At 37.2% G+C, this 19515-nt stretch overlaps 1 protein-coding gene and 1 long non-coding RNA gene across 39 annotated transcripts in view; both read left to right on the top strand.

Moving 5' to 3' along the window:
• Window positions 1–19515, top strand: part of LOC127873643 (nephrin-like) — a 169757-nt gene that overhangs the window by 137143 nt on the left and 13099 nt on the right. For 35 of the 38 annotated variants that reach the window (XM_052417617.1, XM_052417533.1, XM_052417569.1 and 32 more), the window contains 5 exons: window positions 1378–1476; window positions 3674–3832; window positions 6332–6376; window positions 12149–12309; window positions 19180–19308. In XM_052417617.1, coding sequence (XP_052273577.1) covers window positions 1378–1476; window positions 3674–3832; window positions 6332–6376; window positions 12149–12309; window positions 19180–19308 — 593 coding nt within the window. The remainder of the gene's footprint in view (window positions 1–1377; window positions 1477–3673; window positions 3833–6331; window positions 6377–12148; window positions 12310–19179; window positions 19309–19515) is intronic. The other 3 variants (XM_052417612.1, XM_052417622.1, XM_052417631.1) reach the window with 3 other exon arrangements.
• LOC127873958 (uncharacterized) lies at window positions 10237–11032 on the top strand. Its single transcript, XR_008046458.1, has 2 exons — window positions 10237–10745; window positions 10903–11032. It is a non-coding gene; the product is annotated as an uncharacterized LOC127873958 (long non-coding RNA).

Below are 19515 nucleotides of genomic sequence, written 5' to 3'. Positions count from 1 at the left end.
GTTGTCTGTTGTGTTCATTGCAGGTCTATTCCTGGGCACTGACTGAGTTGACAGTGATACTGCAATGCTGTTTGTTGTGTTCATTGCAGGTCTGTCCCTAGGCACTGACTATGAGTTGACAGAGAAACTGCAATGCTGTTTGTTGTGTACATTGCAGGTCTGTCCCTAGGCACTGACTATGAGTTGACAGAGATACTGCAATGCTGTTTGTTGTGTACATTGCAGGTCTGTCCCTAGGCACTGACTATGAGTTGACAGTGATACTGCAATGCTGTTTGTTGTGTTCATTGCAGGTCTGTCCCTAGGCACTGACTATGAGTTGACAGTGATACTGCAATGCTGTTTGTTGTGTTCATTGCAGGTCTGTCCCTAGGCACTGACTATGAGTTGACAGTGATACTGCAATGCTGTTATTGTGTTAATTGCAGGTCTGTCCCTAGTCACTGACTATGAGTTGACAGTGATACTACAATGCTGTTTGTTGTGTTCATTGCAGGTCTGTCCCTAAGCACTGACTATGAGTTGACAGTGATACTGCAATGCTGTTTGTTGTGTTCATTGCAGGTCTGTCCCTAGGCACTGACTATGAGTTGACAGTGATACTGCAATGCTGTTTGTTGTGTTCATTGCAGGTCTGTCCGTAAGCACTGACTATGAGTTGACAGTGATACTGCAATGCTGTTTGTTGTGTTCATTGCAGTTCTGTCCCTAGGCACTGACTATGAGTTGACAGTGATACTGCAATGCTGTTTGTTGTGTTCATTGCAGGTCTGTCCCTAGGCACTGACTATGAGCTGACAGAGATACTGCAATGCTGTTTGTTGTGTTCATTGCAGGTCTGTCCCTAGGCACTGACTAGGAGTTGACAGTGATACTGCAATTCTGTTTGTTGTGTTCATTGCAGGTCTGTCCCTAGGCACTGACTATGAGTTGACAGTGATACTGCAATGTTGTTATTGTGTTCATTGCAGGTCTGTCCCTAGGCACTGACTATGAGTTGACAGTGATACTGCAATGCTGTTATTGTGTTAATTGCAGGTCTGTCCCTAGGCACTGATCATGAGTTGACAGAGATACTGCAATGCTGTTTGTTGTGTTCATTGCAGGTCTGTCCCTAGGCACTGACTATGAGCTGACAGAGATTCTACAATGCTGTTTGTTGTGTTCATTGCAGGTCTGTCCCTAGGCACTGACTATGAGTTGACAGTGATACTGCAATGCTGTTTGTTGTGTTCTTTGCATGTCTGTCCCTAGGCACCGACTATGAGTTGACAGTGATACTGCAATGCTGTTTGTTGTGATCATTGCAGGTCTGTCCCTAGGCACTGACCATGAGTTGACAGTGATACTGCAATGCTGTTATTGTGTTCATTGCAGGTCTGTCCCTAGGCACTGACTATGAGTTGACAGTGATGGCCCACAATGAGTTGGGAGGAAGTGACTATGCAGCGGTTCCTGTGATAGCCAAGACCTCAAGTAAGTCAAATGTATTTTTATGCCCCCCACCACTATAGTGGGGGACGTATTGTTTTTGCCCTGTCTGTTGGTTTGTTTGTGTGTTTGCGCCAACTTGAACATTTGTAATAACTTTTGCAATATTGAAGAAAGCAACTTGATATTTGGCATGCATGTGTATCTCATGGAGCTGTACATTTTGAGTGGTGAAAGGTCAAGGTCATCTTTCAAGGTAAAAGGTCAAATATATAGCTTCAAAGCGGCACAAAAGGGGACATAGTGTTTCTGACAAACACATATCGTCAACATCTACAATACAGTTTCAAGACAAAATAATAATACCTCATAATGAGTGCTAACAGTAAAACAGATCAACCTCAATTAAATTCAAAGGACAAAAGCCTCCAACTAAGCCAGCCACAAAGAATGAGCTTTCTGACCAACAATACCAGCATGGAAGAACTGACAAATATTCACTCACAACATTCAAGTTGTTTTCATCCGATCTTCACCAAACTTGGTCAGATGTTGTATCTAGATGATGTCTAGGTAAAGTTTGAATATGGGTCATGCCAGGTCAAAAACTAGGTCACGGGTCACTTAGTGCGTTTTAAATATTGAGCATGGTGTCCACTCTCTAATTCAAGTAGTTTTCATCCGAGCTTCACCAAACTTGGTCAGATGTTGTATCAAGATGATGTCTAGGCCAAGTTCAAACAAGGGTCATGACCGGTCAAAAACTAGGTCACGGAGTCACTTAGTGCGTTTTAAACATTGAGAATGGTGTCCACTCTCTAATTCAAGTAGTTTTCATCCGATCTTCACCAAACTTGGTCAGAAGTTGTATCTAGACGATGTCTAGATCAAGTTTGAATATGGGTTATGCCGGGTCAAAAACAAGGTCATTGGATCACTTTGTGTGTTTTAAACATTCAGCATGTTGTCTGCTCTCTAATTCAAGGAGTTTTCATCCAATATCTTCACTAAACTTGGTCAGAAGTTTTATGATCTCTACGCAAAGTTTGAACATGGGCCATGCTGAGCCAAAAACTAGGTCACGGGGTCTTCTAGTGCGTTTTTTAACATTCAGCATGGTGTCTGCTCTCTAATTCAAGTAGTTTTCATCCGATCTTCACCACACTTGGTCAGATATGTATCTAGATGATGTGTAGGTCAAGTTCGAACATGGGCCATGCCGGGTCAAAAACTAGGTCATGGGGTCACTTAGTGCGTTTTAAACATTGAGCATGTTGTCCGCTGTTTTTTGTGAAGACAACATGCAAACTATTCTGTGTCAATGCGGCATGTGGGGGTATTTGTCACGTCTGTGAAAAAGCTCTAGGTTTTTTTTACTGTAGAGAGTTAAATGATGGTAGAAAAATATTAGATGTAATGAATTATATAACAAAATCTTAAGGCCGATATATATTGCTTACAGGATGTTCACTGGAATGCACAAATGGAAAAAATATGTATTCAGAATGGGTTGGGGATTGCTTCTTTTGTTTTGGGTCAACTATTTCGAGGGGTGATGCAATCTTATTCAAAAATAAATTACAAATTACAGTAAATCAAGTTGAAAAAGATGATAAGTATATGCATGTAGATGTCTTTGTAAATTGATAGTTTATATTACGACATGAATAAAAACAGGAAAGAAAACAACGTTTGGTACAAACATAATGCACAGTTATGTAAGGCTGATTCATGCATGGTAATTATACATGAATCATGCATTTGTATCATATCATGGATGATACATTTTCCATCAATTCTATTAAGTGTTATTTAAACATGAAACGTTATAAGCATAAGTGTGATGAGCAATTAAATTGAAACTTCAAATCAGTCATTACCACAAAGCATAGATGGGCAAGATAGTTTATTCATGCCGTATTATCCATCATTATACCCAATATTCCTGAGTTATTGAACATAGCTTACAAATCAGCTATGGGTTATTAACTCTTTCAATGCTTGAACCGAATTTTGAAGGCCTTTGCAAACAGTTTGGATCCAGATGAGACGCCACAGAACGTGGTGTCTCATCAGGATCAGGATTCAAACTGTTTGCTATTCTGATAGTATTTCTTGGAAAAAAAATGCTAATTTTAGAAATTAAACAGACAACATTTTAGCAGACAACAAATTTCCCAGCATGCAAAGGGTTAACAAAGTTTGCGACAAAACTATAGTTTGTGGTTACATCTTATTCCAGATCTGAAGCCAAAGTCAGACGTTCAGAGTGAGAAGGAGGAAGGTGAGGACATGCCAGTGATTATCATCCTCGTTGTCTGCGTTGTGGGCATCCTCTTGCTGGCACTCAACATCGGTCTCATACTCTTCTTTGTGAGGAGGAGGAAAAAACGTATGGAGAGTGAGTGTAGTACTTCCTGTTGTTTTCTCCCTTTGTGTGCATATTGGAGTAACCTGCCTCTGCTAGATAGAAAACATTGAATTTGGTTTGGGCATGACAGACAGTTTTTACAGCAAGAGTTGTTATGTTGTGGGCACTAGGTCAACAAAAAAATAAGATTATAGTTAGCATGTAAATTTTAATTATTCAGCATGCAAAATTTTATTTATTCATCCTTTAAAAAAACTGGGGGTATATTGCTTTGCACTTTTCCGTAAGTTAAATTGATGGAATGTTCATTAGTGGATCTTTCCATATGACATTTTGTTTATGCACGATTTCAAGAGAAATGTTGGTACTGGTTATGGTGATGGAAAGAAAGATGGGTGTTGATTTTAAGAACAACAGTTGAAAGAATGATCAAAGTCATAGAATAATGTAAACAAATATGTTTCCTCCAGATAATTTTAGAAGCTATGACCTCTGATTATCCAAATTGGTGTGCTGGTTACTTAGGAAGAACCAAGTATACCTATCAAAAATAAAGATCTCTATTGATTTATAGATTAAGTTAAAGTGTGAATTCTTGACTTGCAATATGACAGAAATCGCTAATTATTGCACGCATAGACTGTTGAATGTTTAGACTTAAGTTTGAAATCCAAAAAAGTTAAAAATGTAACTTCTTGATTTCTCACACTATGTTTCTAAGGGACGTATTCATCAACCAATCTTTGACTTGGCGTTTACATGACAAAGATGCACACACAATGCAACAGTTTAAAAAAAAATGTATTTACTACCACCATTTTGTATGGCAAAATAATTAACCTAAACGATAACTGCTGTAATTTGACTCAAATTTACAGCATTCTTTAAATTTACAGTTTTGAGAATATCCTTAATTCTTAGACTTAGGTCTAAAGAATTGATAGATATGAGATGTGGTTTGGGAAAACTGCGTAAAGTGTCATCTCAGATTAGCCTGTACAGCCTGTGCGGCTAATCAGGGACAACACTTTCCGCCTAAATTGGATTTTTGCTAAGAAGAGATTTCATTTAAACAAAAAATTTCATAAAAGCGGAAAGTGTCGTCCCTGATAAGCCTGTGCAGACTGCACAGGCTAATCAGGGACGACACTTTCCGCTTAAATTGGATTTTTGCTAAGAAGAGATTTCATTTAAACGAAAAATTTCATAAAAGTGGAAAGTGTCGTCCCTGATAAGCCTGTGCGGACTGCACAGGCTAATCTGGGACGACACTTTACGCGCATGCATAATGGCTAGTTTTCCTAAGATGCGACTCATATAATGGGCCTTGGTAAAAGCAAGTTTACCAGATCATGTCTCATCCAGTCAGTGTCTGTTCCAGGTTTGATATTTTCCAGATCCTCTTTTGTGTTGCTGTTGTCTAACTCAACATGTCTAGTGTTAGATGCTAGCTAGATTAGTGTGAAAATGAAGTGCATAGAATGATTGAACTAAACCACATTTTTGTCTTATATTTTTTTCCTTATCATAAAAATGTTGCCATTGTATGCAGGCGTTAAGTATTAATTTTTTCACAAAAATACTGAAATTTAATATATTTATTTTGGTAGTTAAAACAACTACAATAATTAATACAAATTTCAGATCAGCTATCATTTTAAAGTAATGTTTCTGATCTAATAATAATGATAATAATAATAAAAATAATAATTTATTTATTTTTATTGTTATTCGTTACAATTTTATTAATATACATGAAATGCTGAGTTCACTACCTTGCTGTGTTTGTTACTTAAATTTGTCACCAGTAAGATGGCAATAGCACAACTAACATTTACCAGTTATTATCCCTTTTCGAAGGCTGAGGAATATAGTTTTGGCGTTTAAAGTCACAAACTTTTCAGGGCTACATGTATATATCAGAAACTATATCAGATTTCAACAGGAAACTTTATTGGTGTTTAAATATCAATAAGGAGAAGTGCTAAGCACAAGAACAAGAACAATAACCTTATATTTTCCTAAATCAGTTATTGCCCTTTATTTTGTGTTATATGATGTAATGTTTAAGGGCTATATCTCAGATACTATTAAGATTTCAAAATGAAACTTAATGGTTGTATATATATCAATGAGATGTGCCATGCACAAGAACCGTAATCTTACAATTTCTTTAATTAGAGTTATTGCCCTTTTTGTATGAACTTTTTAGTTCTGTATCTCAGATACTATACAAGATTTCAACATGAAACTTCATGGGTGTATAGATATAAATGAGGAGAATTGCAAATCATAAAATCAATAAACCTACACCTGATATTCCCAAAAGTCTTGCACTGTCAGACTCACCCCTAACTGATGCTTTAAAAATAAGTCCTATTGAAAATGCAATATTGACGGACCGAATGCCATGGGAATAATTCAAGAGGGAATGTTGATTATTAAATGAAATTTAAAATTGAAAAGAAGAAAAAAGCTAAAATGACATACAAGCAGAAAAAAATTGACATATTTTTTGTTTACATTCAGGATTAGTTATTGCTAATGCAATCCCAAACACTACATCCGATGTTAGTAAGTATTTGTTAATAGTCCTTTTCCGATTTAACCAGGTGAATAAACCAAACAAAAAACATTCTGAATCTCGGATTGTTGTAATCCCAGTATTAACAGTGTTAATATTTGTTCAAATTTGTGTTTCAAAGGTGTTTTTATGTCCCCCACTATAGTAGTGGGGGACATATTGTTTTTGCCCTGTCTGTTGGTTGGTTGGTTTGCGCCAACTTTAACATTTTGCAATAACTTTTGCTATATTGAAGATAGCAACTTCATATTTGGCATGCATGTGTATCTCATGAAACTGCACATTTTGAGTGGTGAAAGGTCAAGGTCAAGGTCATCCTTCAAGGTCAGAGGTCAAATATATGTGGCCAAAATCGCTCATTTTATGATTACTTTTGCAATATTGAAGATAGAAACTTGATATTTGGCATGCATGTGTATCTCGTGGAGCTGCACATTTTGAGTGGTGAAAGGTCAAGGTCATCCTTCAAGGTCAGAGGTCAAATATATGTGGCCCAAATCGCTTATTTTATGAAAACTTTTGCAATATTGAAGATAGCAACTTGATATTTGGCATGCATGTGTATCTCATGGAGCTGCACATTTTGAGTGGTGAAAGGTCAAGGTCATCCTTCAAGGTCAGAGGTCAAATATATGTGGCCTAAATCGCTTATTTTATGAATACTTTTGCAATTTTGACGATAGCAACTTGATATATGGCATGCATGTGTATCTCATGGAGCTGCAAATTTTGAGTGGTGAAAGGTCAAGGTCAAGGTCATCCTTCAAGGTCAAATATATGGGTCAAAATTGCTCATTTAATGTCACTTCTGCAATATTGAAGCTAGCAATTTTATATTTGAAATGAGTGTGTATCTCAAGGAGCTGCACATTTTGAGTGGTGAAGGGTCAAGGTCAAGGTCATCCTTCAAGGTCAAACGTCATATAGGGGGACATTGTGTTTCACAAACACATCTTGTTTATTGATTTTTTATATATTTTTTTTCCATTTTGTTGACCTTTTTATTTTAGTTCTGAGTTGTCATATCATTTGGAAACCTGGACTTATTTCTTATTGAAAGTTTCTAATTTGTGATACCGGTATTAGCTTTTTGCTTTAAAAACTGTGTCTGTTGCATTGTGTAATGGATATTGCACATGTGTTCTGTTTTAAGATACTTCCTTGATTCGTTGCAAATATTTATGTGTTTTTCGAAATTGTGTAAATATTGATTGACATTCTTAAGTCAATGTCACAATTAACTAACAGATTCTAAAATCATTTTTTGAAATAGCAATCAATTTGCATACATGCATACACTCTTAAACTTTATATACACCTCTGTTGAATAAAGACTAATTGCCCTTTTTTTTGCCTTTCTGTCTCAAACATTTCAGGGTTATATCTCAGAAAATAAGATTTCAACTTGAAACTTCATTGTCCATGCACAAGAACAATAACCCTACATTTTCTTAAATAAGTCATTGTCCTTTGTTGTTTTGTTGACGTTACTTTTCAGGGCTATCAGATGCTATTCAAGATTTCTGCATGGAACTTCATGAGTGTATAGATATGAATGAGGAGTAGTGCCATGCACAAGAACCATAACCCTTATCTTTAATCAAAAATAGTTATTTACCGTATTTTACCATGCATAGCGCGCAGTTTTTTGCCTTCAAATTTCGAAATAAAAATTCGGCGCGCGTAATACATTGACACAACGCTTTTAGCTGGTTGCTAAATTGCAAAAAAATCCATTTCGTAATCGTAAATGTTCACGATTGCCGCCATTTTTGTTATTGCAGAAAACTACATCCTATAATGTTAAAGACTGAAGGGGCCGTTGTCGAAACAACAAATAGCGGGAAAGGTTAGGAATGAACGGGGTAGTAACAGTTTTGACAAAAATTAAAAGATGAAAAAAATGTCTTTGTTGGTGTTTTCACACTTCTTCATTGATTGTTCATTAAAAAAATCGAGTTATATTGATCCCCGTGCGTCGCGGTATTGTTTGTTAAAGTTTTTGTTGTCATGAAAACTCGTTGATTTACAACGCAAAACGTTTTATTTGAACTGAGGCTTATTAACTCAATCATATTTCTCAACTTCCCTTTTGCTTTATTTTGATAATTTAATCCAAAGTTTAATGTTAGCAATTCCGAAAATGTGCACTCTATGTGAATTGACAGTTTGACGTTATCAAAGGAAAGCCGCTTCCTGTCTGAAGCAATAAAGCGACAAGTTTCTCGCCGACAAAATTGGCTTCCTTTGTCTAGCAATCAACATGCCGAACCAATCGTGTGTTTGTTCCTCAATGGCAATCGTCCAATTAAATAATAGCATGTGCAAAGCTCCGCCTTCGAACCTTTTGCAGAGAACGGAGGTGGAGTTCAACGGTTAATTGAGCAAGTGTTTTACGTAAGTTGAGTTCCGATTTGCCGAAATTACTCGGCCCTAAGCATTGAAACGAGGAATACATTTATCAATGATTTTCCGATCTCTGCATAAATATGCTACTGTGCGAGTATACTACGTAGGTAACAAACCAACAATAGAGATATAGACTCGTTTTATTTTCTTTCAATAGAGACAAACATATGATATTTGTCAAATGGCTTTACGCCGATAACGCCAACTGTATGGAATTGAGCGTTCGGGTGTATTGTTTGTCTCACTATAAATACTTATCAATCAACCAGACGCAGTGAAGGCGCGAAATACCAGGTCAAACTGGATTTAATGGGGAGCATCTCTTAATGGGGAAATATTTAAGTCGATGAAAAATAAAATGGGAGCCACGGACGATTTGCGTAAAATTCGACATTGCGATGTTGCGGGTCTGCAGAAGAAGATGTCATACGATGTTGTGAGCGGCAGGTAATGAAAATGTTACACTGTTCAAATGTGAGGAATAGGTAATAGTGGTTTGAATTTAACGCGCAGGGGTCTTGAAAAAACACCCGCAGTGCGCGGCAATAAGGACATATCGGTGTTCTCGAGAGAATAATCTTTCGAATTGTCGAAAATATAGTGCTATGCAACCCATGCTCCTGATTGTCTAAACTCTCCCTACTTTAAAACAAGAAATTAAGCGCCCGAAAAACTCAGATTAAATGATTGCGCAATATAAGAATGGCGGCCATTTTCGGCCAAATTTTCAGGTTTTTGGTCTTGAATTCTTTTTTTTCTCCATTTTGGCTTTAAAAAATCGCATGCGCGTTATACATGGTAGCGCGCTATACATGGTAAAATATGGTACCTTAGGTGTTTTTGTTTGAGGTAACTTTTCAGGGTTATATCTCATTTTCTTTACAAGATTTCAACAGAAAACTTCAATGGTGCAAGTGTATCAATAAGGAAAATTGAAATCCATAAAAACAATAACCAAGCACTTAAAAGTCATTGCCCTGTACATCCTTCTGCACCCATTAATCAACAAAATGTATTTGGTGGGTGATACCAATTCAAAGAATTTGCATGTAATTCATTTAGATTTCATGTTTCATACATGTTTTCTTTGGTCTGCTGAGCTATATCTCAAATACAATGAAAGATTTTAACATGAAACTTTTGTATAACATTTTCTTTTAGCTCTGCACAAATCAATAAACAAATTTTTTTTTGCAGGGGATATCAATTTAATTTAAGAATTTCTTTGTGAATATTTTGATTAAGCAATGTCTAACTGAAATTTTACATACCTTCTTACATTGCTTCCAGTGCATTTGCCTGGTGAAGTCGCCCATTAGCATATTCCTATTACCCAGAAATCATACTTCTTTGTCCATTTTGTAGACAGCAATGACACCTTAAAGGGACTGTCAACCACGACGACGTAGAAAAAAAAAGTTGTAAAATACCGTGTTTTTTATACGCCCGTATAAAATACGGGACGTATTATGTGAAACCCCTTGGCGGCGGGCGGCGGGCGGCGGGCGGAAGGCATCACTTTGTCCGGACTCTAATTCAAATTGTATTCATCCGATCTTCACCAAACTTGGTCAGCAGTTGCATCTAGTTGATATCTAGGCCAAGTTCGAATATGGGTCATGCCGGGTCAAAAACTAGGTCATAGGGTCAATAAGTGCATTTTCAAAGGGGCCACTTTGTCCGGACTCTATTTCAAATTGTATTCATCCGATCTTCACCAAACTTGGTCAGCAGTTGCATCTAGTTGATATATAGGCCAAGTTCGAATATGGGTCATGCCGGGTCAAAAACTAGGTCATAGGGTCAATTAGTGCATTTTCAACGGCGCCACTTTGTCCGGACTCTAATTCAAATTGTATTCATCCGATCTTCACCAAACTTGGTCAGAAGTTGTATCTAGACAATATCTAGGTCAAGTTCGAATATGGGTCATGCCGGGTCAAAAACTAGGTCACAGGGTCACTTAGTGTATTTCAAGCATTTAGCATGGTGTCCGCTCTCTAATTGAAGTAGTTTTCATCCGATCTTCACCAAACTTGGTCAGAAGTTGTATCTAGACAATGTTTAGGTCAAGTTCAAATATGGGTCATGCCGGGTCAAAAACTAGGTCACAGGGTCACTTAAACCATTTCAAGCATTTAGCATGGTGTCCGCTCTCTAATTGAAGTAGTTATCATCCGATCTTCACCAAATTTGGTCAGAAGTTGTGTCTAGACAATATCTACATGTAGGTCAAGTTCAAATATGGGTCATGCAAGGTTAAAAACTAGGTCACGAGGTCACTTAGTGCATTTCAATCATTTAGCATGGTGTCCGCTCTCTAATTGAAGTAGTTTTCATCAGATCTTCATCAACTTTGGTCAGAAGTTGTGTCTAGATGATATGTAGGTCAAGTTCAAAAATGGGTCATTTTAAAGTTATCAAGTTGTCCAAAGCCTTAAAACGGGCGTATCTTGTGACAGTTTGGCACTCTTGTTTTACAATTATTAATTTATATTGATTAAAGTATCACAACTGGAATATTACATTACATGAAAAAAGTTGTTAAGTTTTCATATTTTCAGTATATTTGTTAATAAATTTGACTGGGTATGTCTGCCAGGTAACTACCATTTATATATAAATAACGCCAGTAGATCGATCATCATCGTCACGTAGTTAACCCAGGAATATAAGTTGTGCATTCGTAGTGAATTGTATATATCTAATATTGAAAATGACCAATCTACTAGCGTTATTTATAGTGTGTATATCGTTATGTCACCTTTTTTCGCGACATACTTTCGATTTCATATTTCGAAATTGTATGACCAAATAAACTGAAAATATGAACTTTTTTCAAGTAATGTAATATACCAGTCGTGATATTTTAATCATTATAAACTAAGAATTGTAAAAAAAATTCGGTATTTTAGAACTTCTCTTTTTTCGTCACTCGTGGTTGACAGTCTCTTTAAGTCACAAGCACACAATTATTAACTTAATTGTTAGAGTTCATGCTTATTTCACATGTCATTGCAGACAAGAGTGACACCACAACTCACACCAACACCACCAAGTAACTTATTCATGAGAATCATGCTTCTTTCATGTGTCATTGCAGACAACAGACACACCACAAGTCACACAAACACCATCAAGTAACTTAAACGTTAGAGTTCATGCTTATTTGTATGTGTCCTTTCTGACAACAGAGACACCATAAGTCACACAAACACCATCAAGTAACTTACATGTTAGAGTTCATGCTTATTTCAGGTGTCCTTACGGACAACATATACACTACAAGTCACACAAAAACCATCAAGTAGCTCACACGTTAGAATTCATGCTTATTTCATGTGTCCTTCCAGACAACAGTGACACGACAAGTAACACCAACACCATGGAGCTGTACGGCCCAACTAAGGAGACCCAGCTGTATCCCATCCACCCCACGGACGAGTCTCGGAGCTACGGGACCAACGACAAGTACACAGAGGACGACTATTCAGACGACTACAAGTCTTACGAGGTAAGCACACTGGTATCAGGTGATGGAAGCACAAGGGGGACTTCTAGTCAGGAATGAAACCAACAATTTTTGGGGTGAATGTAAATGAGCATCCTTCTGGGAAAATGGGGTTTAATGCATTTACGTAAAGTATCAGCCCCGAAACTGTACAGGCTAATCGGGCGCAACACTTTCCACTTTTATGGTATTTTTTATGCCCCCGGATCGAAAGATCGGGGGTATATTGTTTTTGGCCTGTCTGTCATTGTATGTGTGTGTGTGTGTGTGGGGGGGGTCCCAAAACTTTAACCTTGGTCATAACTTTTGAAATATTCAAGATAGCAACTTGATATTTGGCATGCATGTGTATCTCATGGAGCTTCACATTTTGAGTGGTGAAAGGTCAAGGTTATCCTTCAAGGTCAAAAGTCAAAAAAACAAATTCAAAAACTTTAACCAAAACTTTAACCTTCTTCATAACTTTTGCAATATTGAAGATAGCAACTTGATATTTGGCATGCATGTGTATCTCATGGAGCTGCAAATTTTGAGTGGTGAAAGGTCAAGGTCATCCTTCAAGGTCAAAGGTCAAATTTATGGCTTCAAAGCGGCGCAATAGGGGGCATTGTGTTTCTGACAAACACATCTCTTGTTTGTTTAAAGGAAGTCTCTTCTGATACAAAATCCAGTTTAGGCGGAAAGTGTTGTCCCTGATTAGCTTTTGTGGACAGCACATGCTAATCTGGTATGATACTTGACACACATTCTTAAAGGCCCTTTTTCCCCAGAGCAAGGCTCCATTGTAGAACAAAGGCTACATTGATTTAGGGAGAACATAATTGCGGACTTTTTTGGTGGAATGAAACTAACATAATTTTGGAATGAACGAAATTGTGGAATAAACGCAACAGTATTTTAGGTTTCATAAAATTGTGAATGACTGATTTGTTTCTTTAATTTTTTTATACGCCCGTATAAAATACGGGACGTATTATGTGAAACCCCTTGGCGGGCGGGCGGGCGGGCGGCGGGCGGAAGGCATCACTTTGTCCGGACTCTAATTCAAATTGTATTCATCCGATCTTCACCAAACTTGGTCAGCAGTTGCATCTAGTTGATATCTAGGCCAAGTTCGAATATGGGTCATGCCGGGTCAAAAACTAGGTCATAGGGTCAATAAGTGCATTTTCAAAGGGGCCACTTTGTCCGGACTCTATTTCAAATTGTATTCATCCGATCTTCACCAAACTTGGTCAGCAGTTGCATCTAGTTGATATATAGGCCAAGTTCGAATATGGGTCATGCCGGGTCAAAAACTAGGTCATAGGGTCAATTAGTGCATTTTCAACGGCGCCACTTTGTCCGGACTCTAATTCAAATTGTATTCATCCGATCTTCACCAAACTTGGTCAGTAGTTGCATCTAGTTGATATCTAGGTCAAGTCCGAATATGGGTCATGCTGGGTCAAAAACTAGGTCAAAGGGTCAATTAGTGCATTTTACTTTGTCCGGACTCTAATTCAAATTGTATAAATCTTATCTTCACCAAACTTGGTCAGTAGTTGCATCTAGTTGATATCTAGGCCAAGTTCGAATATGGGTCATGCCGGGTCAAAAAGAAGGTCAAGAGGTCACATAGTGCATTTCAAGCATTAAGCATGTTGTCGTCTCTCTAATTGAAGTAGTTTTCATCTGATCGGCACCAAATTTAGTCAGATGTTACATCTAAATGATATCTAGGTCAAGTTCAAATATGGGTCATGCCGGGTAAATATCTAAGTCTCGAGGTCACTTAGTGCATTTCAAGCATTGAGCATGGTGTCTAAAACCTTCAAACGGGCGTATCTTGTGACAGTTTGGCACTCTTGTTTTAAACTGTTATTGATGTTTTGCATACTTGATCAATCTTAATTGAATTTATGATATATTTCACAGAGGACTGAGGTAAATTCAGTGCAAGTCTGTTGGTGTTGGTATGGCACTTTTTTCAATAGACTTTTATATCTTGGCTTCCAGAATTAAGAGTTTTGGCAATCAATTATGTTGCTGATCATTAATTTTAAAACATAAATCTCAAAACTATGCTTTTTATCCCCCGCCATAGGCGGAGGGATATTGTTTTGGCGTTGTCCGTCCGTCTTTCCGTCTGCCGTCCGGAGCCATATCTTGGAAGTGCTTTGGCGGATTTCATTGAAACTTGGTATGAGTATATATATGGCTAACAGGGTGATGCACGCCAAATGGCATTGTGCACCATCTGTTAATAACGGAGTTATGGCCCTTTGTATATTGAAAAAATACTTTTTAATATAAGCTTACAGCTTTATCTCCATTAACACATGAGTCAGAGCCATGAAAATTGCCATTGTTGTTCTCAGTCATCTGGGGGTGCTTCACATTCATCACCCATAATCCTAGGGGCTAAGGTCAAGGTCACACATTGACAGGGCTCACGCTGGGCTAAAATTTTAGGGAGAAGTGACTTCTCCCTGGACACTGATTTAGGGAGAAGTGAGGAGACTCTAGGGAGAGGTGGAGAGACTCAGACACAAGGATTTGCATGTAGGGCCTTACAACACACAAATATGTGTATCACATTATTGAAGTATACCACTGTAGTACACATCATTATATTTCTTTTGTGTATCTTAACTTTTCCAGCAGTTCTAATTAACCAAGTAATTATAGACACGACAGATAAATAACTTAAAGTTTACTAGCTCTATATTCAATCCATTTTGATGTAATTATCATATTATACAGACAAAAGTATTTCAAAGATAATATGTTTATGAAACAGTAGATAACATAAGCTTAATAAAACTGTCAGACAAGATAAATATTTATGTTTGAAATATGACATTTAACATATGTTTTCTTAATAATTATTTAATATTTTTTATAGTCTTTCCAATTGCAATTTCATGTGAATACAATTCGAAATATGATAAACCACATCGTCCACATCACCCAATCTGTATTCTTCATTCTATTTCTTCTTTAAAGAACTTCTAAATTAAATTATAATCAACAAAAAATAATGTATCCGAATTCGACAGTCCGAAAAATTGTACGCGTTACGCACATGAAACAAATTGTGCATATAGTTTGACAGCAAAAAAATGAAAATCGGAAACCTAGCAAATACGTAATTAATATACAATATAATTGACATATTGCTTTTCAATAGCATAGTTCGTGGGTAAAAAACAACTTAATTATCACCTTTTAATTTCAAACGTTAATCGGCAGAAAGGTGTAACATCATCGACTTAGATCTAATTATTTAATAATCATCCTTTTGTTTATTCAGATCGATAGTTGGTAGAAATGTAAAGTGATCAACTTAGAAATAATTTTTTTATTGTTAGGCTCCTTTTTATTTGTTTATCTTTAAATACGACGTTTGCCATCGGCCACTATAGTGTTGGCAGACTACGATATCAACTGTGTATTTCCAAGTATACAGTGTCTGTGCATGAATGACCCAATATTATGTGTGAGCGAACTCAATGTTGATTGGCCAGTTACCATGTGATTTGAATGCTGACTTGAGCAATATCGATCGCCGATTAGATAAGTTCAGAGGTTGGGAGAATCGTGGTGGGGTTTACCTCAAATTACCTGTCGCTCAATTGCGACACGCTCTGGGCTGCGACAGTGTGTATTGGAAAATTGAGTCAGACCTGGACATCGAGAAAACCGGATGTAAACAAATTCCGATAAGAGGGAGACTGGAAGTCGCTTTTTATCTACAATTTCTTAAATTTTAGGCGACGTTTGGCGTAAGAAAGCGACTTAGTCGCTCACGTCGCCCCCTAGCGCGAGCCCTGGTTGAGGTCAAAGGTCACAAATTTGATTATATAATAATTATACATTATTTAGTCATTCCCTTACTATGCCATGAAACTTGCTTTAGTTGTTCTCTATCATCTGGGGTTGCTTCACATTCAACACCTATAATCCTAGGGGCAAAGGTCAAGGTCACACATCCATAAACAAAATTTATATGACGGGGGATATCAATTCAACGAATTTGCTTGTTTAACTCATTGTTTCATTTTCTACAAAAGATACAAATCAGACATGTCATAGTTTTGTTTTTAACATCATTAATAAGCTCAAAATGAAGAATAATTAATGTGGTTTATAATGCAAAAGTCATTTTCCTGATAAAGGCCCAGTTGACAATACTTTTTATTTTATCGTAATGATTTCTTGTAGAGTGTGTTTGGATGGGTGGTTGTTTGAATAGAGCTTGATTTTAATGTGCACATTGGATAAAGGGACTAACTATAGGTATGGGTGCATCATCTTGTGCACATATAGGCCTTAACACACAACGGGTTTCTTGGTTCTATATCACAAATATATATTGGCCACATCGTTGCAAATGGACATTATGCCATATGTGACCAGCAAAGCTCCTTTTCAGCCTGCGTGTTTGCACAAACTTGTCAGGAGCTACCGTGTCCGTTATAAAGTCATGCAAAGTATCGTGGTCTAGTTAGCGGACTCCTCATCACAGTACACGCATGCAGAGGCATGTCTGGAGCTACACTGTTTGGTTATGTCTTAAGGCCCATTTTAGCACAACACAGTTCATAGTGGCTTATATTCATAAAAAAGGAAGTGCCCAACTGGACATTCTTGAACAAGATTTTTAACATATTCTTAAAGTGAAATTTACTTATATAGATTGAAGTTAATTCACCAAGTACTGGTATTTTGTTTGTTTGTTTTCTTTCATTTTATCCCTAGCGTTTTTATATTAAGATGGCATAAACCCTTTGCAGTTACCTGAAAATTTTTCAATTCCATCGATAATTTTTTGATATTGACAGCTCATTTTAACATTAAAAATAAATAAAGGATTATTTAATGTCCAAAACTCGAATACAATATAGGACATCTTAGTAACACGATCATCTATTTAGCTTGTGTAACAGAACAAGATGACCTTGTTTTAATAAGCTGTCAATATATTTTTATGGCTTAATAACTTTTATGGTAAAGTATGCATTGAGCCTTTGATATGAGGTATTTTGTTAGTGACTTGTGGCATGTTAGACTGCATGCCCCTCTCCTTGTTAATAATCCTCGGCCCACTTCTAGCATGGTGACCTACTGACCTGTATGTGAACCTAACATGTTTCCTCCAGTAATAATATTTCAGTTGTCCCTTTAAATGGCCATGTTATTGTGTGGTGTGTTATTTCCCGGTTCGGTTTCTATATAAGAAACGCTGTGTGAAAACTGGGCTTAATGCATTGTGTTAAGTATTGTCACAGATTTGCTTGTGCAGTCTGCACTTGCTAATCCTGACAACATTCAATGCCAAGACTGGATTTTCGTTAAGGTTAGATTTCCTTTAAAGGAAAAAATCATAACAGCGGAAAGTGTTATCCCTGATTAGCCTATGCTTACTTCACTGGCTATTCAGGAACACACTTTCTATACATGCTCAAGCTCGGTTTTCTAAGAGCGCTGCCCATATTGAGGTTAAGGTCATTGGGTGATTGCTCAAAACTAACAGTATCATGGATGTCATGTTTATTGTTAAAAAAAACATAATTACGGGTAGAGTTGAGGTTAGTGTAGTGTAGATTTTGTCTGAATGTTGGTGCAGGATAGGTTACCTATACAACTTGTTGATAATTAATTTGAGGTTTGGATCACTTTAAATGTACCGTTAATATGTGTCAATTTGTTCCAATGCATGTTTCTGCAGGTTAGAAATGATTGTAAATTAAATGTTTCATTGAAAGGATGTCTTTGCGTAATGGTTAGAATTTTGTACAGTAATAATGGTTTGTAGTCATTTACTACAAACGTAGGTCTGCTTTCAAAATTAGTACTTAATATGTCCACTCTATGGTTATTTGCTGGCATTGAAGATTTGTTCGAAAGTTACTTGCCCTGCAGGTCAAGTAGACCTGACAATCCACTCCAACTACAGTTTAATGTTAGCATCCATCTTTTTTTTTAGATTGAAAAACATCATTTTGATAATAAGCAACAATTACCTTTTTAATAAGCAGCAATTACCTTTTTACTGTTTAGTGTTAGACAGGCTTGATTGATTTTGGTGAATTGGGGCTAATATGTTGATCTAGAATGACTCCCTAAAAATTATCATTAAACCAACTTAGTAAAAATTGTATTTATTGATTCAAAAATACCAAAATTTAATTCAGTTCACATTTGTGATTACACCTGTGACCTCCCAGTCGCTAGGCTTCAACCTGTGACCTCTTGGTTGCTAGGCATCAACCTGTGACCTCTTGGTTGCTAGGCGTGAACCTTTGACCTACCGGTCGCTAGGCGCACACCGTACCCGCTAGTACAACTTAGTATGATATTGCGTGCTATTGTGCTTAATAAAATAAGTGATATAAGCCAGATATAATATATTTTGATTGTTGCAATTTCTTTCCTAAGCAGAAGTTTTGTACACTTCACTTTTTGTCCTTGATCTTGTAGTTTATTAAAGTATTCAAAAAAGTGTCAGAAGTTGTAATAATAGTAAACTTTCTCCAAAAACATGAATACATTTTGTGCTCAAAGCTGCCGTTGTACCTTGCTAGTATAGAGTTGAGGCTGTGGTTGTTGCTAACTTGTTTAAGAATTTTTTTAGCTAAAATGTTTAGCACATAGACCAGGTACTGTATACTAGGTAAAGTTAAATACAAATTCAGCTATGTTAAACAAATTTTCTAGTTTAGCTTAGATAAGGTTTAAAGCTTTTCGCCCTACTTACTGTATAATGGACACTGGAAGATCACCAGAAAGTTCAAGACGGTACCTACTACCGCCATGCTGTCCTGGTGTGGTTGCACCCTTGTATTGCCCTCTAACATGGTGACCTGTATGCATGCTCCCGATTTCCAGCAGGGTGCGTACCAGATAAGGGTGCGCCATTCCGGCGGCCTCAGTGACTGCGCATGCCTTGGGGGCGGGGGCCAGTCTAGCTCCGCCTCTTCTACATCATGGAAAGATAACTGCTGTTTTGATCCGGGGGTGGGTACACAGTAGTGGCGAGCGTACACCTGCTCACTCTCACGCTGGCTTGTAACCTACATGTTATCTAGATACAGTGTCTCACGCTGGCTTGTAACCTACGTGTTTTCTAGACACGGTGTAGCTTGTCCTAATCCATGTTTCACTTAGTTCTGTGTTGTAAACGGTGTATTTGTGTCAGTGTTTGTATACATGTATGAGTTTTTC

This window comes from Dreissena polymorpha, chromosome 1 (assembly GCF_020536995.1).
Source record: "Dreissena polymorpha isolate Duluth1 chromosome 1, UMN_Dpol_1.0, whole genome shotgun sequence".
Lineage (NCBI taxonomy): Eukaryota > Metazoa > Mollusca > Bivalvia > Myida > Dreissenidae > Dreissena > Dreissena polymorpha.
Note: the sequence above shows the minus strand (reverse complement) of the source record. Positions and strands in the feature narration are given on the sequence as shown.